The following is a 23240-nucleotide window of genomic DNA, read 5'->3' on the forward strand; positions in this document are numbered from 1 at the left end:
CCCATGGTCCCATGGGTGAGAAGATCAACTTAGCTGGTCACAACAGTGACCTTAAATTTTTTAAAATTTAAAATCTGGCACTGCATATATTTTATGGCTTCCTCACCTTTTTAGAGGTGTATATGCAGAAAATCGGCAAGCTGCCTATATTTATAAACATTAACTTAAAAATAAAAGACATGACATTCAGCATGTGCTGTTTAATGTGTGGGAGATATGAGCCAAACATCAAAGTAACTTTAAAAGATACTTATGTCTTATTGCGGATCAAATCTATAAAATTTACATTCAACAAGTCCTACTGACTCCAATGACTAGTACTGATTTTGAAAAAATTGGCCAAACAGTGTTTCTGTTTTTCAGGTTGAAAACAGTGGTATTTTTATACATAATACACTATTCCTTTATATGAGTAAATTAATGGACCTGATGTTATTTTTTCATTACTGTAAAAGAACTAAAATTATTATTTAACAGCTCTGAAGTTACAATGATAAAATTTCTTCTCAGTGTCATTTTATTTCCTATTTTATTCATGTACATATTCTGAGTAACTTCTAAAATGGAAGGGCAGAAACATACAAAATTAACCTTGAACTTACGGGATGTTAAAGAGCAGTTCCTCATCAGCATCACTCTCCACATACTGCAATGAAAGTTTAATTCAGTGAGAATTTTTTTTTCTGTTATGCAGTACTGGACAATTAACATTCTAATTCAATGTCACATTACAGAAAACCCCTAGAGCATACAAATTTAAATGTTACATAATGTGTGGAGAAACAAACAGGATTAATATATATGTATGACAACGTTTAGGATCTTGCACATATGCACAAACAAGAAAATAGACCATTAATTGGTTTAAATGTGAGTCACAACTGTCAACATACAAGGTGGTTCAAATATGACCAGGACTGATTTGTGTGTAAACAAGCCGCACCGCGCAGCAGCTGTGCGACCTTGAGAGAGTGAAGCCACAACCTCCACCTTCCCTCCTGTTAGGGTTAAAACCTGTTCAGTCCTGTCTGGGAGTTGCTAGAGTGATGAGCGAACAGAAGGTACCGCGGAGCGTGGAACAATGCATTGTGATCAAATTCCTCGTTGGAGAAAACGTCCCGTCCGCTGAAATTCACCACAAACTCTAACAACAGTATGGGGAAAAGTGTTTCTCATGGACCCGTGTGTTTGAGTGGTGTAAGTGCTTCAGAGAGGGCAGAGCATGCGTGGAGAATGAACCGTGTGATTGTTCGCCATGAACATCCGTCACCGAGCCGAACATTGATCGTGCAGACACACCTATTTGTGAGAATAGGCACATCACTATCAAGGAACTTAGAGCAATGCTGTCCATCAGTGTTGGTAGTGTAGAAGACATTGTGAAATACCACCTGCACTATCGCAAGGTGAATACACGGTGGGTACCATGCACTTTGACGGACGTGAACAAAATGGTGCGCATGCAAGCTGCCAGTCGTCTCCTACAGCAGTTTGAAGATAAAGGTGATGCATTTTTGATGTCTATAGTGACCACCGATGAAACTTGGGTGCACTACTTCATTCCCAAGTCCCAGCAGTCATCACGCGAGTGGCAGCATACCAGTTCTCCCAAACCCAAGAAAGCGCAGGGGAGCTGTTCGGCAGGTAAAGGGATGGCAACGTTCTTCTGGGACTGGCAGGGGTTATCCATGTAGACTTTCTGACAGATGCTAGAACAGTCAATGCAGCTTATTACTCAGACCTCCTGGCAACAGACGTGAAGGAAAAGATCCGATTTAAGCAGAAGAGAGGTGGAAAGCGGGTAGCCTTCCTTCAAGACAATGCATGCCCCCATATGGCCAAAACAACAATGGAAACCCTCCGGAAACTGAAATGGAACCTTCTGACACATCTGCTGTACAGTCCCGATTTGGCCCCAAAGGCATGCGGTTTGTGGACGACGCCATCATCCAGACTGTTTGGGAGTGGATATGCCTCCAACCACAAGCCTTTTTTGAAAAGGGCACCAGGATGCTTCCAGAACGTTGGAAAAAATGTGTTGACTCCAGAGGGGAGTACGTTGAAGACTGACATGTGCAAGTGTGTTTGGCAATTATTTTTTTTTAATCAGTCCCGCTCATATTTGAACCACCTTGTATTAAACAAATCAAACACACATTTCAACTAACCTAATCTTTAGTAGTGGTACTTTCACCACATCAGATGCGAGTTAATCTGCCATGACTTGATTCCTATTGCCTTGCTTGTGAGAAAGAAGTGCAGCACATCACAAGGGATAGGCACTAAGCAGGACTGAATCTGAGACATAATCTGCCCATTCCAAGCAAAAAAATGGACATAAATATTGATTTAAACTGGAAGGTATAAGCAGAAGCTTGATATGAAATTTTGCTACTGTGAATTTATGCCATGTATTTGGAATGTATGCACCGTTTCTCAAACAACAAAATCAAACCAAACTTATGATAAACAGACTGCTTATCTAATTTGTTCCAACTTCACAACACCATATCAGCTGCTGAATAAAGATACTGTAGCATAGTAAACTTCGGGTTGTGTTCCTTTTTGTTTGCCACAGAAATGGATTAAAGTGACATAACAATCACGGGACTTAAATGCATCTATGCAAGATGGCCTACAAATAACAAAATGATACAGACGGCCTCAGATTTGGATGGATTCTTTGGCACAAAATAAGGAGGGGAAGACATAGAATTTCAAACATGGAATATCTGGACGCTCTAAAAGTCAGGTTCATTAACTTCAATAGCATGAACATTTGCAAAGTAAAATTTGGATTTAATGTGTGTATAAGAAGTCATGGATGGCATTAAATTAGTGGACAATTACACATTTTTATATGAAAAAGGGAAGATACATTTGCTTTTAATTGGCCAATATATAATACTTATTGGAACACTGGTTACACGTTTTCATTTAGCCCTATGCATAATTCATCATTATAGGTGAGAGTTGGATGACAACCTGATTCTGAATCTCTATTGCACACAATGGCCTAATATTACATGAACGACTGTTATCAAATGGTCATAAAAACAGTGACAAAACTGAAACAGCCAAAGCTTTTAAATGAATGGAAATACTGCTTTCTGGGATGACAGAATCCCACATGCAGGTTTGTGTAACAAGAATGCTGCATGATCCAGTAATCTCGGCTGAAAGTGTTATTTTTGTTACTTCCACGTGGATCGAATGATAAGTAAGAATCAGTGTTCAATCTATCCCTGCTTTATTCACGTGTCCATCAGAACGCATCAAATATGTGAACCTTTCAAACAGAACCTAACATTACATCAGGTAATGTACTTCACCTCTTTAGACAAATTATCAAATGATACAATTAGAAAATGTTTATAAACAGCACGACACACAAAGCTAACCTTTTCAAAATCAAACCGATCTTCCCATGCTTTAAACACATCTTTCCCAGAACCCTCGCATTTCTCATTCAGGCATTCTAAATTTCCAAGGTCAATTTTAGAGTACAAACTATACTGTAACCCCATTTCTGGTGTTTCATCGTGATTGTGATCTCCATCACACCCATGTCGCCCATGTCTATGCCCAGACATTGCAATAATAATCACTACACCGAACTACAATGCCTCGTTGACATCAAGTGATTAATTGCATTAAATGTACCCCACCAGACCATTCGAATCGGTCTCCAGGCATTAATCTTTGAAAGCGATCCGTGGTTAGAACCACAGCGCACTATCACGAATTACAATGTTGACCAGAACCGTAAACATTTTGTCATAACAGGGACACTATGGAGAATTTTTTAACTGTAGATAATATACAGCTGATTTTAATAATAATGGTGATCGCTATTTACACTCTGCTTTGAGAAGATATGACGTATTAAGTAATAAATAATTTGAAAACATTTGAACATCTGGGACCTCCAATATGAAATAAAAATGAGGAGCCCTGAGAACCAGGTTCATTACGGAGTTCATGACTAGACTTCACTGTAACGCTCTGGTACTTGATGATCCGTGAGTTCTACCAACTACGGATCATACACCCCATCAATGACGGAAGTGGCGCTCATTCCAGTATATAGTTTCGTCGTAAATATCCTGACTCGCCAGTTCCCACAAAGTCGTGTGTATCCAAGCTTATGAAAAAGTTTCGGGCCACAGGTTCAGTGTGTGACATAAAGAAGCAATCGAAGAGGACTGTGCCGACTGAAGAAGAGGTTCGGGATATTGAGGCACGACTACAGATCAGTCCTCGAAAATCGTTAAGACGCTTAGCAAATGAAACCGGTGTTTCTCTAGGATCTGCTTTCAAGGCCACAGAATCAATCAAATTTCGCCACTATAAAATAACAATTGTGCATGAGCTGAAACAACCAGATTGTGCAGCAAGAATTCGTTTTTGCAACTGGCTGCTGCAAAATGTGCACGATGCAATCGTGAATCCACAGCTTCTGTTCATGACTGATGAGGAGTGGTTTCACGTTAGTGGACATGTCAATGCACAAAATGTAAGAATATGGAGCGATGAAAATCCTCACGCTATACAGTAAGTGCGATTACATAGTGGAAAGTTGGGGGCGTGGTGTGCTGTAAGTCCACGGCGAATCATTGGCCTTTTATTGTTCACGAAACCGTGAACTCTGACCGCTACGTTAATGATTTACTGAATCCATTCTTCAAACAGCCGACTGCTGAAGACAATATGGATGTTTTTAGCAGGACAACGCTACGCTACGTACGACTAATGCAACCATGATCGCAATACTGGAAATGTTTGGAGAGAGAATAATCAGCAGAAGACTGTGGCCTTCCACAACCCCAGATCTCTGTTTTAGCGATTTTCATTTTTCGGGAAACCTGAAGGGAAAAGTCTACAAGAATAATCTCCGCAGCACTGAAGTTCTGCAGAATGACATAACACTCCACTTTTTCATAATATTGGTTACACACGTCTTCGTGAGAACTGCCGAATCAGGATATTTACGACGAAACTTACGGATAGATTTTCTCTAAGTGTTTATCATTGCAAACGATTCGACATACGTTTCATGGAAAAGGAAAAACAGAAGAATAACACGAACTGTGGGAAATGGCGATCTCTATTCGGTTCTCTGGAAGTTAAGAAAGGCAGTGTATTTCGTGAAGTAGTAGTAGTCCCGTGCGGAGGCAGGTTCAGATACTTACACCGTAGCCTTGCGAGTTGTAGGAGGCAACAAAAAGGGAAGTCTCGAATCTAAGACAGTAAAGTATGGTCACGAGTCCAAGGGAACTCGGATCCGAGAATGACAGCGATGGTGTGGGCCAGCAGCAATTGTAAACGACAGGCCCGTCCTCTCGTCAGAGGGAGCGCCCCACATCAACAAACCCGCAAGTGTCTGACAGTAATAAAAATCTGGTCTTAAGCCCCAGATGGGTGCTTTATTCCAAGACAGACTGGCCGAAGGACCGTCGGTCGTAACATAAGACTCAGGCTCAGAAGTAGCAGCAGCAGTAGTAGTAAAGATCAGTCAGAGATCAGTGAGCGACTCGGGAGAGATATTTCACACAGGTTCTTCATACGGCATTCAGAAGGAGTTCAATGTGCGAGCTATTATAATCAATTGTATTTGTAAAGAAGTGCCAATAAACGCAGTCATCAAAATAACCCATTAATGTTTGTCACGCAAAACCCCTTATACATGACAATATTGTTCTAATATTTTTAGTTATTCCAATTGTGTAACATTTAGTTCTTTGTTCGTAATTCTAAATTCTATATCCTTAATATATAATATTTTTAACATATTAATTACCTTCAATATAGTACTATCCATCAATATTTTAAATACGTAGGTAAGTCAATAAGTAAGTTACAAATTGATATAGAACTTAAACAAATAAGAGTACTGATTTGAAAAATGCTTTTATTTCTCAACATAATCTCCCCGTACATTGAGGCACTTGTCCCATCGTTTCACAAGCCCCTGAAAACCAGCAGCATAAAATTCTTTGGGCTGCTGTCGGAACCAGGCGGTGACTTCCCTTTCTACAGCTTCATCGTCGGGAAAATGTTCAGACGAAAGATGATGTTTAAGAGGATCGAACAAATGGAAGTCGCATGAAAGGTTGGGTTTTCACAAAGTCTGTGCACGATGGGTGCCGCGCATGCTGACCCCACAACACAATGTGCAATGAATGGGTCTGGCATTACAGCATTTCGATCACTACAACGATGAAGGACACGATATGCATGCCCAAACTGTCACAGGTGATGAGTCTTGCTCCAAGCGACTTCCATTTGTTCGGCCATCTTAAACTATCTTTCTGCTGAACATTTTCCCGACGATGAAGTTGTAGAAAGGGAAGTCACCGTCTGGTTCCGACAGCAGCCCAAAGAATTTTATGCTGCTGGTTTTCAGGGGATTGTGAAACGATGGGACAAGTGCCTCGATGTGCAGGGATATTATGTTGAGAAATAAAAGCATTTTTTCAAATCAGTACTCTTATTTGTTTAAGTTCTATATCCATTTGTAACTTACTTATTGACTTACCCTCGTAAAAGGTCGCGATGCAAGGGCCAAGAATGCCCACCCCTTATACATTCATTCATTCACACCCTCGTAAAATACCTTGCATATTTTCTGATATTTTGATAATGGTAATATTGAAATTCTCATCATGACGTAAGGCATACATTTTGCAACTTTTATCAAATGGACGCCTTGCACCAAAATTTGTATCCACATGCAGGGAGTTCAATTAACCTTGTTCGTATTATATAATACTACCTGATGATAGTCCCGTGAGGACCTAAACATGTAGCGGTAAGCAATAAAATTCCGAGAAATATTGATTGATTGAAAACCCATTTGTTTTGTTCTGTTGGCGGATACCTTACCTAATCATATGTATTTTTGTCAGCAATTATATTATGTGTATTCTCTGGCACAGGGGGCTTCTGGAGGTCATTAATTTCATAAATAATATTTTTTTTTTCCCTGGATTGCTTTAAGCTTTAATATGATGCTTTCATTACGTCAAAACTTGAGTGTGCCTTGGTCACCTTGAATAATCTTACATTAGCAGATTCCAACAAATTTGAAAACATACAAAGGAAATTTGCAGATGTGCGTTACAGTAGATCTGATCGTTTAATTGTCCTCAAAATTATGATTTGATTCTGGTATCTTAAGAATTTATAACACTTATTTCTAGACGATAGCATTTTGATGGTGTATTTCTTCCTGGTGATTTTAAGAGGAAAATAAGTTTGTACCCACATCTGTATAAGTTTCAACCGCGAAAATCTAAGGACCTCAGTCAAGGCTATAATATTTCTTAATGTGATTCTAAAAAATTGTAGAGGTTTCTGTGGCCTATAAACGTAAACTCCGACAATAATTTAGGATCACTCTGTACGACAGGCAACATTATAATTTACATACCTTACTTTCTACTTTTTTGATAGAAAGTTGGAAAGCAAAGTGATTTTAGCAAGCCTTCACCAAATTTAACCTCTTTTTAATTTATTCGTGACTTCTTTTGTTATTGTTGTTCCAAAATATTTGAAATCTGTCCCACTCCGTGGGTTTAGTGTCTCTGTTTATATCACGATTTCATCCCAAATTCTGTCATCTAGGAGGTTTTAATGGACACAAGAATTATTATAGGTCACGTTTAAATGCGAAGATTTAATTCTGCCGACAGAAATGTCGCACGCGTTCTAAATTTGGGGAAAAACTAACCCCATGGCCTTTATTCCGCAAGCGAACTACACTTATACCGACTAAGCGAACGCCGCTTGTCGGCGAAGTTAGTGCCAACTTTTGCGGATAGAGGGTGTCGCGTGGTCAGCGTAACGGATTCCCACGGCCGTTAATCTCGGTTTTCTAGACCGGCTAAATTTGGAAAGGAGAATAAATTCCTATGTGAAGCCCCCCCCCAACATCCAACATCTCTGTTAGTCATTGACATTTAATCAACATGAACAGGTTTCGCTTAGTTTAAATAATTAGTATGTCGCTTTCGTCAGGGTGGCCTATAATATCATGAATAATAAAGTTGACAGCGATGGCTTAGGGAAAAATGCATCATAATACACAGTACATTATTTGTTAAAATGTGTTTCTGTTTCGTAAATAGTAATCGAAGAAGAAAACATATAATAGTTTAGATTCCGGCCAGTAAACTCACTGTTCTGAATGAGAGGTTTCGTGAATTTCCTTATTCCATTCAGAGAAATGCCGGAAGAGTATCTCAAATGCGCTATGCCAGCTTCCTTACACGCCACATGGAGCCATTACTCGAGTTGTCAGATAAGCTTTGCATCTGAAATGGTGCGTAGGAGACCGGCTGAGGCCCGGAATTGAGAGTAAGCCGGCTGTGGCGTGATGCTCATCATTCACTTCCAGCCAGTATGCACGTTGAGTATGTGGAGCCTGATTAAGCATAGAGACAACTTTACCGTTTACCTTTATGCACGTGTATTACTCATACTCATACTCATATGAGTGTGCGTGTGCGCGTGCGCGAGCGCGTTCAACTGCTTATCGACTTCAAAATAAATCAACAGGATCCAGTAACATCAGCTTTGGTTACAGGATGGCAGGTGATGACGTCATACTTATTCCGCACCTTGCTCAGAGAAACGCAGTAAAAGCGGAATATTATGTCGAGAATCAATTCTCGAAAATGTTTGCTGCAAAGCGCGTGATAACGAAACGCAAAACCCACAACATGTGATACACTTGCTGTGAGGTTATACACTTACTTATCGATTCGCCCATTTTTAGAGTTGCATGCCGTTCCCTTGCGCAGACGCTATGGCGACGTCGTCCTGTAGGCGCTAAGTGAGACCCCACGCATGATATGGACGTCACAGTTACCATGGTTCGTCTTCAAAGGTTTGGTGTTGAGACAATTCAGCAGAAATCAATGGGTAAGTGAAAGTGTTATCACAATACTCGGCTGTCATCTCACCCACCCCCACGAACACACACACACACACACACACATCAGACAACGGGACCTGCTTGCAGCTACTGATCTCACAGACTTCGGTAGACAACAAACAACTCCAATGACTTGACAAAACACCAGAAAATTATGCAGAGCTTCCAGTTGTTAGTCACGTTTTCAAAACCCCTTCCACCTTGGAAGTTATTTACAAAATACCATAAATTTGGAGCGTCTCAGCGTGTTCCTTTTCGCAATTTTATACTGTTTCGAAGGATTTTCTTTTTCAAAATATGGATATAAAGTAAATCCAATACCGCGCTGAGCATATGATACACGCATTTGAATGGTGTCTTTAAACAATATTAACAAGAATAAATTTTGATACAAAAACTTGGGTAAAAAAGTACAAATTCTTATCTTTTTCAAAAGGGCAGAAGTCCGGAAGATCAAGCACATCTGGGTGTATAGGCCTAAGTCAAAACAGCATAACAAAATATATAAGATTCTTGTATTGAAAGCTAGCCTTTAAAAATAAAAACTTTGTTTTCGAACTAAATTTTTTCTTCAGACCATTCTTTTGTATCTCTCCAACTACTGCAATTCAATCAGAATTAAATCCTCCAACCTTCCCCTCTGCTCCAAAAACTGTGTCGAATGATCGCATGCAGTTATTTCAGACATAAAATCTTTGCTTGATCATCATGTTCTACTGATTCTCCATGGGACAGCTTTCAGTTCGGTATATGAAACCTCTTTAATTTCACAAACTTCTATTTGGGCCGCATAAGTAGTGACGTTCCAACCGACAGACACGTTTTACGGAAATAAAATTCCAACATGTGCTTCAGATTGTGAAAGCCGTGACAGACGGGTGCGAGGATCGATCAGTCGGGCAATAATTCTGCTAGACGGTGGGCCAAGAAGAGTATGGACGGTTACGGTGTTCCCATAAGGCGTGCCTGTGGTAGGCATAGGCAGAGGATATAAAGGAACCAATCAATAGTGTGCGTATCCAAGTGCAGAAATTACGAAGCTCAGTGACCAAGAAGCATACTCGTATCCTTTGCGAAGAAAGGGAGGGTGTAAGGCCTAAAAGCGGGACACATACGAAGAAGGGAATGTGTAAGTGACGCAAGTTTATGAACGAAATGGCCGAGCAGTGAAGTGCGTTCCGCTGTTGTACTGATATACGCAAACATCCAAGATTTTCGTATTCTCTTGTCGTGTGAAAATAAATTCCTTGTGACGGATCGATCCCCGTACTAGGATTACTGCCAGAATCAATTCTGAATAGGAAAAGGACAGACTAATCCGTGAGTGCTGAAAAACAGGAATGGTGATGCTATTGCTGCTAAGGCTAACGAGATACACCACTGAAGTGCGTTTCATTATTGATATAGGACCTCCCAGCTCAAATGTTCAAACAACATTTCTAATACCTTCTTGTCTTTATGGATTAGATATTTTAACGTCTGTTCCAACTTTAGAATCCTCATTCCAATGTCTCCTTGGTCTTCCTCCAATTCTTGCTGTATTGTTTGTATTTCCATATTTTCATCCTAACGTTTGTTATCTATCTTCACACATTCTATTTTGCACGGTCCTTCCGTCTCTTGTACGATACCACACATGTTTACCAGTAATCGCTTTCACGCGTACAGTGTTCTGGTGAGAGGACCTGAAGGAAGGAGACCACTAAAAATATGTGTACCTATACGTAGATGGGAGGATAATAATAAAGTGGATGTCAAATAAAGAATATATAAGGATTTGCCTATCTCAGAACAGGGACCAGTGGCAGGCTCTATTGAACACGGTAAAGAAATAGGTTTGGTTCCGTAGAGTGTTGTGAATATCTTGAATGACCAAGAAACTATTGGGTTCTCAAGAAGGGCTGAGCTCCATGGAGCGAGTTAGTTAGTTAGTTAGTTAGTACCGCGTACAACCAGATATAACTCTAGTAAGTTCTCAGTTTTGCCTCTTTCATTTATTTTAACATCTCACCTTACGCTCATTTACGAGTATGACTACATTTCTGTACCATTGTTAACTAATACGTGTCCTTGAATTTTGTATAATTTCCAGTTTTCGCTCCTGAACATCATTTCAAGCCAGTGTCTTAGTCAATCCCCTTTAAAAGTGCGTACAAATATTTTATGTTTATTTTTCAGAATTTTCTACCCCTTTGAGCTTGTTATATTTAGGTATACATATTCGTTCTATTATTTCTTTGTTATGATTGTCTTAAATCTTTTATATATTTTGCAAACGGCAACTAATTGCTTTCGCTTCATTAACGGAAATGTTTATACAAAATTATTCCAATATCAGCTTAACAACATAAACGTGTATAAGTAAATCATTTTCAATTCTGGACAATAATACGTGATCATTTGCACAGGACAAATTTGTTATATTTCTTACCAATATTTTTAGTAATGTTCTGTTACAAGACACGAACAGAAATGCAGAAACTGTGCAGGTTGTGAGAAAGTGAAATGGGCCAAGAGCAATGGAAAGTAAGAAAGGTGGAGCTAACTTACGCATGCCAATACGAGTGGAAGAAATAAGAAATGCATATAAAATGTCAGCCGGAAAATCTAAAGAGCAGAGACTGTTTAGAAGATCTAGGTGTTGATGTCAGTAAAAATAATACCAATAAGGTATAGCTGACTCTAATCTTAATTAAGAAACACGCCATGAAGACATTTTGGGGAGCAGAGGTACAATTGAACGTAATCTTAATCTTGGCGCCAAATGGAGGCAAGTGGTTAGCTTCACGCCCCGGCCACTCTGACCGCGAGAAAACAGATTCTGGTCTCGATTGTATGGGAAGTGAGGTGGGTCCCAGAGCCGACGTTCAGAACAGTAAAGTCTCTCCTCTGTCGTCTAGTAGCTCACTCTTAAAATACTGAAAGTGATTTTAATGGAGAGAGCGCAAGAGTGAGTACTGGATTCATCTGGTTCACTGGGAAGAGGGGCTCTTGAAAACATGGCAATGGAAGTCCCGATTTCTATGAAAGGCTGAGAATTCCATATGCAGTTGAACGACCATCAGCTCCTCAAGAAGGGTTTTGTTCCACGGAGTTCGTTGGCAGTTTGAATGCACGGTGTTGAGTAAAAGCAAAATGGCAGATGTTACAGCTATATGGGCGTATGCAGCATGAATGTACAAACATCTGTTCTTGTTTATTCATGCTTTTAGTTCGGCAGCAGATATTGAGAGATAAGTTCGGTTCTTTCTTATTTATTTATTTGTTTATTGCTATTGCATGAACTGCTATGGTTATGAATTATACGCTGAGATATGCAATATGCAATACTACAGTTTTACTCCTTAAGGTCAAGTTGTCCCTGTGCTTAACTAATTAAGCGATACGCCATGAAGGTGTATAAGGGCGTGGCTGTATAGCTCCACATTTTCTTGACCTCGACACTAGTTGGAGGTGAGTGGTCAACTTCACGCCCCGGCCACATTACGCCCGGGGAAAGAGCCTCTAGTACCCATTGGATAGGAAGTAGGGTGGGCCCAAGAGCCGATCTGAACGAAGTTGAAAAGAGAAAATTCTTTACCCTACTGGGACTCGAACTCCGAATCCTCGGTCGTCCAGCCCGTAGCCAGTCGCTTTACCGACTGATCTATCCCGGCTCCCAATTTCACTCGTTATAACTGCGAAAAGGGTTCACGGTAGTGTATTTGGTTGAGGCACTATGCTACAATCTGGAAGGTCGCGGGTTCGAGTCCCGATGAGATGGATTTTTGAAATTGACCTAATCCTTCCAGTCGCACTATGGCCCTGAGGTCGGCTCAGCCTCTAACTGAAATGGGTACCAGGAATCTTCCTTGGGGGTTAAGGGCGGCCGGGGCGTAAGGCTGACAACCTTTCCGCCATCTGCGAGCCGCTTGTCTAGAGAAAATGTAGGAGCCTCGACGTCTTACAAGTCTATGGGCCTCCACAGCCTGGTACAGGGATAGCTAAAATAGATTTATGGATGCGAAAATAGGGATGCTTACCCCAAGAAGAATATGTACATAGAGTGTCTGAGAAGAAAGTGTTGAGGAGAATTTTCGGACCTAAAAAAGGGAAGAAGTAGGGCCTACAGAAGGACGGAGACATCGCAGTTTGCAATCCGTACCTGCTATTAGAGCGATACGACGGAGGATGAGACGGGTTGCATTTCTGTCACGCAAGGGGGAGATGGGAAATATGTACCAAACTTCGTGGAAAAAGATAACTTGAAAGAGAAGGCGTATACGGATGAAAAACACGATGGATATTAAGGAAATAATGTGATAAATTATGGAGTGGATTCATCTGGCTCAGGATTATACGTCCAGTGATAGATTCTTGATAACACGGCAGTGACACTTGGGGCTCGTTGCGGCGGTCGGTGACTATGAAGAGCACTGTCTTTTGGGAAATGACGCAGTGTAGTTTGGTAGATAAGTGCCAAACTACATGTCGTCACATCCCAGATGAGAGGCTTAGCGACTAGAAGTTTCTGAAGAAGGACTCTGCTCCATGAAGCCAGAATTATTTTTTCATGTATACTTGCTGATGCATAAAATATTTCGTGCAACATTCTGGACTATCGTATTTGGAAACAAATACATACCGCTTCAAAATTCCTTACCAGCACGATGGAATTTATCGAGTCATGTTATTAAAAACTTGTATAGAATTCGGGTTATAGTTTCAGTTGCCTTATTTACCTCAAAATTAACGAATTATTAACAATCGGTTGCGACGTGTCCTATGTGTGTTCGAAAGGTGACTGGTTCGAATCTCAGGCAGCAAACCAGCTCTCCTTCTTGATTTATTTTGCAGTTTTTCTCACTTTTTCCGGTATAATGACAGGGCAGACAGATCACTGTCATTCCCAAATCTTTCTCGGCTAAGAGTGCATGATAATCGCACCACATTTAACCACTCCCCCTTATTTATCTTAATTAATTATTAGTCTATAATTAGTCTAAATTCAATATGACGGCAAGCACATATCTCCACCAACGTAGAAAGACACTGGAGAGACTATGGTGGAGAGAGTTGCATGTTATGGGTGTGAGGTGTGCATTATGAACGACGAGAGGAAATAAACTACTCTTCTGGAAATGGATTGTTCGAGAAGTTCAAATAACCAAGAATTGATAGAATGCCAAACGATAAAAGAAGAAGAAAAATAAGCGATAAACAACAGAAAGGGTGAAAAGGGAAGGAAGGACTGAGATTGTATGGGCCCTTCATGCGAATGGAAGAAGATACGTGGCCAAAAAAACAATATATAGCTGGACCCAGTCCCCCCAGTTGCAGGGAATGGGCATGTAAAACGCGGAAAGAAGAAATTCTACAAACCATGAGCAGCAGAGAACTGGAAATCAGACGGTGTGCAACATAGAAGTGACACTCGGGGACGGCTATGTAAATCCGGCAGCTATTAACTGATAACCTAGGAACCAAGCAAGGTATCAAATATCTTCACTAAAATAGTTGCGTTTGACACTGAAATGGGTGGTATCTATAAATACTGAAATATCTTCATCATTCTCTTCAAACTATGAGAATTGTACACTGCTGGTTGTTCACTGTTACAGGGTATGCATAATTTCCGAAAAAATGCTGAAACCTCTCTCTTTGGCTTTCGTGAGTAGGAAGTTTGGACGGTCCATGTTATTGATCTGTGTAGCTCTCTGTCTGGTTACGAGGCGCCATGGGAAGGAGGGGGGGTAATCGCGCCATACCTCATAGCTAGGGGAAGCCCTTTATGAAAGATAAACATGATGATTCAATTCAATTCAATTCATGTTTATTTACGTGCAATAACTTAACAGCACAGTGGCCAATTACAAAGGCAGCACTAGTATACAAGGTACAGAAAATAATTAAAACAAAATACATATATGACAAATAAATCTGTGAACATAAATCTAAAGAAGACTGAAATATGTACATACATTTATGAAATATTACGAATGTTGCTAATACTAAGATAAGACACCTGGGAGTGATAGCATAAAATTAATAACAAGTCAATAAATTAAAACCAATTACATAAGAAAATTAAAGTTAGCCGAGGTATACACATTTGTAGTGAATGAAAACACTAATCAAGTAACACCGTAAAAGGTTTGGTACATGCTTGTAAAATATGATTCAGAGAAACCGCTCCGTCTGCAAATATGTTGAGATCTTTACCCACCACGCTGGTAGCAAGGGCGCACCGAGAATAATAATAATAATAACAACAACAACAACAACAACAATAATAATAATAATAATAATAACTGAGTAGCACCTACTACAGACCTGTAATTCTCTTCCAAAGTTGCCATGTCTCTGTTATTTGATTTTATCTGTATGTATTTCCAGTATCTGTCCAGGAAGTACCTGCAAGCGCTGTACAGAAAGGGCGACTAGGCCAACGTGGACATGTTGTGTTACTTTTATATTACACAGACAATTCATCATGATCATCATGATCAACATCACTATTTAAGCCTCTGACTTACTCCGTCATTTTGTGAAATGAAATGTGTACATTATGTCACGTATCGATGTTATGTATGACAAGCTACTTATGAAATGTTATGAAATTATTTACCGAAGTTCAGTTTCATTTCGTGTAAAACCGTAGATGTAATGGAACAGTAGGTTAAAAATGAAATGTGCACGGCAATATTTATTTAATCGAAAGCCGCTGGACAGTTTTTATGGTGAAATATGCCGATACACATTGTCTCACCTGTTAATCTCATGCACTTCTCGTATAGAAACACGTAATTAATCAACTGAATGGTTGTGATACTGACACAATGCAAGTCATTCCGTATCGTGGCACCCTGCTCTCTTCGCTGAAAACATCCTGAGTCCCCAAGTACCTGACCCTCTCCCCTCGAGAATATCTCACTGCTTTAGCTCAGCTGCAAGTCAAAAGTAAAGCCCATGTGTTCTCAACCTTAGTACCAGAGGATACTCGTCAGCTTTACGCAATGACAGCTGTACCTCGTTATTCTTTGCATAGGAAGTTGCGTGCCTCCCAATGCCAGTCCACAACCTGTCACTTAACCAGCTGAATTATCCTAGCTCACGAGCTTTGGTAAGCTCGTATATTGTGTTACACGTTCATGTCCCTGCTAGCCTGCTTTTCTTACGGCATCATCTTGTCCACTTGTCCACGAACTTATAGGCTATCATTAAATTTGGTATTATGATTAATTTGCTCAAAGCATTAAGCCATGGAGCCAGCAAACCCTGTTGCTAGGCAACTACTCAGTAAACATGTTCAGACGAACAAACAATAGGAGCAGTGTTCTGTGTCCGTGTTGCGACCGTTGCTAGGCAGCAGCAAGCGCGCCTATGGACTGCCTGGGTAGCGATCACGTAGGAATTTCAAAAGATACGCATGCAACAATAGAAAAGCTGTGTTTTCTGTGCGTGGTCCGTGTCGAGAGCCTTGTATATGTTGTATACACATACACCTAATAATGTAAACTGTACATACTGACAACGGACTTCTTGCAAATGTTCGTAACATGTTTCTGGCTCCTGATAGGGCCCAGTGGAGGGCTCTTGTGAACACGGTAATGCTGGGAAGTTCCTGAGCAGTTGCACAATTGGCAGCTTCTTAAGGGCTCAGCTCTACGAGTGAGTGGGTGACAACACACTTATCACTGCTGTGACTCTGGCAAACGACAGACCCGTCCTCTCGTCAGAGAGAGCGCCCCGTATTAAAAAGCCTGCAACTGCCTGACAGTAATAAAGATATGGTCTTAAGCACCCAATAGGTGCTTTATTCCAAGACAGACTGGTAGACTGACCGTCGGTCATAACATAACTGACTTTGACTTTTGCAGCAGAAGACTCAGACTCAATTTAAGCAGTTGTCAGTAGAATATAGCCATGGGAAGTCGATAGATGGAGAAGAATTAAAAGTCAACCAGTGAAGACTTAATGTGTGATTTGAAGACTTCATGTGCGCTAAAGTACAGTGATATCTGGGGTGTGGCAGTTGTGGTTCCTGTGTTAAAATCCATTGCCAGGAAACGACAGTGAAAGCTTTGCAGAGGAATAGCCAAGCAACGACTAATGAAAGCAGATTTAGAAAAAGTACTGTGAGTTATTGGAAATTGTTGGTGATTAAGAGTGATTGTAAAAGAAGGCGTTAATAAATCCAATCATCCAATCCAGAACCCGTTACTATGGGTCACGACCCTAAATACGCGACACTATGAACAATATGTCACCAATGGCCACTCCCACTTTTGCACCTCTCATTTTCACATCATTGCCTCTGTGAATTTCTGAGATGTGAGCAAAACTGTTAGCAATTATTGTAAGAGATGAAAACTGGAGTGGATAAAGCAAACTGTGAAAAGTATGCACCTTTTATACGGTAAATATTCTGCTGAATCTAAAAAAATATATTGGTGACCATACAAAATCCATATTCACCTACTGTGTTGGTGGCAGTAACTAATGAAGAACTGGAAAAATAGCGAATTTTGTACAGAGACAGATCATAAGCATACCTACTAATTCTGTAATGTAAAGGTGAAAAACTGTCCGTGAGCTTAACTATCACCGTAGCGGTCTCGGTAGTCTAGAGGTAACGTTCTCACCTCATGACTCGTAGTACGCGGGTTCAAATACCCGGCGGAGGTCGTCGAATTTTGAAGGGCGGAAAAATTCAGGGAACAAGTCCTCCGGGAGGGACTTTAAGCCGTGGGTCCCGTGTCGTAGCTTTACGGCACGTAAAAGAACCTCATATCTCCAAAGGAGGTCACTGAGACAAATTAACGGACGTTTCCCGCCCAACAGCAGTCTCTAATACCTCTGGTAGATGGGGGAAGCATTATAGATACCTCTCAGCTAGTAGAGCCGGTCTCGCTGGCTGGGCGGGACTGATGGTAAGCACGTGTACGTGTGTACACACGTAGTAAAGAATAACAGCGGCACGCACACAGGAAGACTACACAGGATAACACCTATACAGTGTGGAAACAAGAACTAGCCGCTGCAGCACTTTAGACATAGGTCGAGTAACCCTAACAATTTTAAATTTAAAATTTAGAGAAAAATTTTAAAGGATTTTAAAATTGGAACTAAAGATCTTATAGTGCTACTACAGGTACGTCAAAATTAACGTGTGTAAAATAATCTACAAACCAGACAGATATCAACGAAGTAGATGTTGATAATAACAAGGAAAGTGTTTTTAAATGTTAAATTTTGGGCTGGGTGCAGTGTGACAGCAACGTGAGTGTTATACACCTGATGATGGCCGTCTGAGGCCGAAACATGCAGTGTAGAGGAACAAGATCAAGGACAAATAATATATTGTTTGCACTTGGGACGGAATTTGTATCATTATATCATTTACTGTATTAACAAATTTCATATAAACATAATTTATCTTCTCCACGTTGTCAGACAGGTTCTGATGTCCACACAGCCACCTATCCAATGGGTAGCAGGGGCTCTTTCTCCAAGAGTAAAGCAGTAGGGGCTCCAGCTAACGCTGATATCAGGAAAATGTGCTGTTATACCTTCACCCCCTCCATATGTCTTCATGGCGTAGTGCTTAATTAGTTAAGAACAGGGATAAATATACCTTCTGTTTTTTACTTTTATGTATAAAAATTATAGCGCAATTCTAATTGCATAGTCGCCTCTAGTTTCAATGCATGCAATGAAGCAGTTTAAGGAATACTGGCATCATAGCCTTTTCACCAAACCTCTTTCATACTGAGATGCTGAATATTTCTATCTTGTTAGGACTTGGACCCTGTTTGATGAAGATATTTAATTTATGCATTGTACCTTCATCATTCTACTCATCATTGCTGCTGTGGTAACCACTGTGCCATTACACACAATGGATGTACACACATATTATTACTCTACCCACTTGTTAAAATCCCATTCATATCCCCCATTTGACTAATATATCGCAAACTGCTGTTACTGCGGCATAATGAAATTCCCTACCTGAAAAACAGTGGTGACAACTGAGCCTTGAGAGCAAAGGAAAAGCACATAGTATCTGATTAGGACAATTGCAGTTGCAGTTTGAGAGATGTTTGGCATTATCATGGCTGAGAAGCAATATCTCACTGCACACTGCAAACATAGTGCAGTAGAATTCTGAAAGCAAATTTTCAGATTTATGCTTCACTATTCAGTGTAACAGTAGTGATTTCTTGTCTAGAAGACATATCATTCACAAATGGAAAAGCACAACATGGTAATGCTAATGTATTTCGTCTCTCTTTCTTTATGCAGATGCACATGCAAAAGCAGTTTTGGGACCTCTAGGCAAATGATGGTTTCCTGGTTTGGCACATATGAAAGTAAGTAATGCAGTGGCATACAGGGTACACAATGCTAATTCCAAGTACAGTTACAGCTTTTATTGAATGGAGAAAACATTTTATACACTGATGCAGTTTTAATGGTCTGGCAACAGTTCAACTGATCAGACCAGAGAATTTGCTGCTGCAGTGTATTGCCTTGTGGGACATGATATATAAAAAGTGAACTACATGGGAATTTAGTCGTGGTTAGTTGATGAAAGCTTCAATGAATAAATTAGACATACAGACCTATACTACCCTTCTTAAATTTAAATTATTTCATATTTGGTGTTTGATTCTGCTTTAAATGTATATTAACATCTTTTGAGGAATCTAATTCACTAGTGTTGCAGGTAATCTGCATGTCAGAGAGTAGTCCTGGGCCCAGGTAATGGCCACGTTGCCTTTGCGACATGGTTGTGAGGACCACTGGACATGGAATCGGCGAGACCGCAGTGATGAAGTACGGCTATATGGTCCTGGTCTCCGGGTAGCTCACTTCCATCCCAACTGGAGCAGTGGTACAGCAGGTGTAAGGGGCACCAGAGTCCTCAACAATGGACGCTATTACTGGGAACTCGGCATATCGCAACGGATTTTTGGCACAAGTATGATGTTTGGTATAGGCACAAGACGTGCACGGTTGCATGTAGATGCATTCACAAACTTGCTGGGTGAGGATGAACATGGCTGGGGCCTGTCACATAAAGGTCTGCTGTGGCATGGTGGACGATGGACGCATTACACAAAACCATTCAGAGAGAATGAAGCCACAACTGTGGGTGTGCTATTTGATGGCATCACAGGTACTTTAACATATTACAAAGATGGCACTTGTCTTGGAATTGCTTTCAAAGGACTGAATGATGTGCGTGAACCGCTGTATCCCATAGTGTGCTCAACGGCAGCCAAGACAGAAATGACACTCACTCTTATGAAGAGGGATTTTGTAAATCTTCAGGACAGGTGTCGTGCAGTAATTCTTAAACAAGTGAGTTCTCAGGCACAGCTTGATAAACTGACTCTGCCTCCACGTATTAAAGGATACTTGAGTGAACCAATGGCAGATACTGTGCAGCCATTTCAACCAGTCAACAAATATGTGAATTCAGTGTAAGAAATGAAAGTCTACTAAATATTCCATGTTAGCCACTCAGTTTTTCCGAAGTGACAGTGAGTAAGTGTTTAAAGTGGACTAGAAAACAAAACAGTACCATGTAAAATTATCTGGATGAAACAATGTAACCCACAGAAGCGATGCTTGGATTTAAACAGAAAACATTCCACTGATACAACAGGTGACTTGCTTCCATGTCCTTACAAGGTAAAATACTGGAAAATTAAGTACATTCCAGTAAAATTAGTCCATTTTCAACTAGTGAGAACTGTGATTTATGCTGGTCATTTGGTACTGTTAGGATGAAAGTGAGGATATGATGAGTTGGCAATGTTGACAGGATGGGGTAGGTATACAATACATACATAATTTTGGTGAGAAAATCTCCTGGAAGATGTCCACTTGAAAGACTGAGAATGAAATGGATAATGTTTTTGGGGACAGGCTTCAAGTATTAGGGGTGAATGGGATTGGGTTAGAGTGTTAGCAAAGCACTGAATTGGACAAATGAGTTTTATACTGAAAATATTGCAGACAGCACTGAGTTTGAGTGAAAACTTATATGTGCAGTATGAATTACATGGAGTGGCTATCCATTTCCATGTTTTTTTTGTAGTGCACAACTACTGAAATCCTAATTGGTTACATTATTATATTCCATCAACTGCAAAGATTTTTGCAGTGCAGAAATAAAGGCAGTTGGCAAATAAGTAATACACCTGCCCTACTAGTTCTGTATATCCCTAATGCACAGATGTAACAGAAACACTATTGAATATTTGGAAAGAAGTCAAGAGTACACCTCTGTCAATTTAATTTTGACAGAACAGTTTAAAACATTGACCTTATATTAAGAGCTTTGAAATTCATATAACGGACACATTTATAGGAAAGATTTAACACAAATTTATGATTAAAAGAGCATATTTTCTGCCTATCTGACTGCCCTAATAATTACAGTATGGAATTCTACATCTGTTGACCAATAATAAAATTTATGAGTTATTTTTACAGTACAAATAGCAATTCCAAGACACAAACAAGGGACTTTGGGGTTATTAGTCATATGGTAAATGATTTTCATTGGGTGAGGGTTAAGACAGTTAGCAACAGTTTTCATAATTCATACCTACTTCCTGTAGTTTTTGGATTTCAACACAATTTATTGAAAATTAAGCACTGTCAGCATTTATTTCGATAACCTTTTACTGTGTTCAAAAATGGGAAACAAAGACACAAGTGTAAGATGCATAGACAAGTTAGAGGCTTATGTTTTCAGGTGTTTAACAATTTCACGTGAGAGGTGCAGAATAGTTGGCAAGTGAATGGTGTTTCAAAATCACAAGAATGTCCCACTATGCATGCGGTATCAGACTGGAAAATCAAGTTCAAGTGTAACATCTTGCAACATTGTAACACTGCAGCTATCTCTCTTGGCATAAAATACTGTTAGCCTCCTGCATCATATTTGGGTCACAGTACAATTGATTAATAACATATTAACCTATGAAACTGCAAGGCAGAGTCTATTTACATAACTTTATATCCACATTGAATTATATGACTGAACAACAAACAGGTAATGTGCACAACTGGGGACTGGATTCCATAATTCTAAATCAGACTTTGTAATGAATATGACTATGGAACAATCTGTTGTACTATAATGTTTGGAATCATATGCATACATCATCTCTTTAAACATTTATGACTAATACAATAACAAAAATTGCATCCTTCACATTTATGCATGGTAAAATGTTGCTTATGTAAACATACATAAATAATTTTAACTGTGACACTGGTAACCATGTTGGAGGTTACCAGTGTCTCAGAGAAGCCTGCTCCCTCTATCTTCACCTTAGAAGTGACTGGAAATGGAATGTAGGAACAGGGAAGGGATGTCTGAGGGAAATAAGAAGACTTGCCAATCAGAGCATGGACCAACACCAAATGAGATACAGGAGGGCCAGTGTTTTGCCTCTGTCTCCTCTCCTTGGCCCTAGGCTCTGACTGGCCAGCCTTCTTCTTTCAGCATAATCTATGAAAGTTACCCAGCCACTGACATAACTACAAGGTGTCACAACCGAGATGATGACAATTTAAACTTCCACTGCAGTGAAAACCTCAAATCTCATACATATAAATAATACTTCACAGGCTCTATTTCAGCTAATGTTCTTTCAACTTTTTATAATTGTAATTTAAAACTTTACTTTCAAAGTGTTGACTACTATAACAAAATAGCTGTAAGTTGCATTGATGTTAATTTGAATAACCACAGGGCTGCTTTCAGACATTACACAGTTTAGAATGGTGTACAGAATAAAGTTCAAAATCTAATTTGCTACTTGGGTGACAAAGGTAAAATCCTTGTGCTTAGTTAAGCATCAGGCCATGAAGGCATATGGAAGAGTGGAGGTATAGCTCTATGATTCTTAGTGTTGGCACTAGATGGAAGTGGGTGGTCAGCTTCATGCCTCAGCTGCTTTAACCCTGCTGAAAGAACCTCACTGGAGAGGAGGCTAGGTGAGCCCAAAAGCCAGCTTAGACATACCGCTGCAAAAAGAAATCCCTGCTTCTGCTAGGATTTAAACACATCCAGCTTGCAGCTTAGTCACATCTGAGCTATATGAGCTACATGAAAGATTACAAAATATCTTGGTTTGGAATGGCAGTTACAATGTTCATAAAGACAGACCTTTAAATGCTGTTCAGTCACTGCAATAAGTCATTGCATTTTCCTTGTTTGTATTGAAATGATATGTTATAACCACTGATATTTGAAAATAGCCTACATTTAAGATTATCTTCTGATATATGATAC

At 39.9% G+C, this 23240-nt stretch overlaps 2 protein-coding genes across 10 annotated transcripts in view; one reads left to right on the top strand and one right to left on the bottom strand.

Annotated features, from left to right (window-relative positions):
• Nucleotides 1-3726, bottom strand: part of LOC111866427 (PITH domain-containing protein CG6153) — a 22815-nt gene extending 19089 nt beyond the window's left edge. For all 3 annotated transcript variants that reach the window (XM_033752326.1, XM_023855375.2, XM_023855385.2), the window contains exons 1-2: nt 3402-3726; nt 603-646 (exon numbers count right to left, since the gene is read on the bottom strand). In XM_033752326.1, the coding sequence (XP_033608217.1) occupies nt 603-646; nt 3402-3593 (236 nt within the window). In that variant the 5' untranslated portion in view covers nt 3594-3726. The remainder of the gene's footprint in view (nt 1-602; nt 647-3401) is intronic.
• Nucleotides 3727-8767: 5041 nt separating this feature from the next.
• On the top strand, nt 8768-21817 carry LOC111866407 (SPRY domain-containing SOCS box protein 3). Of its 7 annotated transcripts, none has more exons than XM_023855332.2 (3): nt 8769-8925; nt 19226-19293; nt 19642-21817. In XM_023855332.2, exon 3 carries the CDS (start codon nt 19688-19690, stop codon nt 20411-20413), a length of 726 nt encoding a protein of 241 aa, XP_023711100.1. In that variant the 5' UTR covers nt 8769-8925; nt 19226-19293; nt 19642-19687; the 3' UTR covers nt 20414-21817. The 7 variants fall into 7 exon arrangements, with proteins under 7 accessions (XP_033608211.1, XP_023711100.1, XP_023711130.1 ...); XM_033752309.1 differs by lacking the exon at nt 8769-8925 and adding an exon at nt 9949-10067; XM_023855351.2 differs by lacking the exon at nt 8769-8925 and adding an exon at nt 10105-10323.
• Nucleotides 21818-23240: the final 1423 nt, after the last annotated feature.

Source organism: Cryptotermes secundus, unplaced genomic scaffold (assembly GCF_002891405.2).
Source record: "Cryptotermes secundus unplaced genomic scaffold, Csec_1.0 scaffold1191, whole genome shotgun sequence".
In the NCBI taxonomy this organism is placed as follows: Eukaryota; Metazoa; Arthropoda; class Insecta; order Blattodea; family Kalotermitidae; genus Cryptotermes; species Cryptotermes secundus.

Coding starts and splice junctions, on each gene's coding strand:
- LOC111866407 (XM_033752320.1), top strand. CDS start 19,688: ATGGCCACGTTGCCTTTGCGACATGGTTGTGAGGACCACTGGACATGG.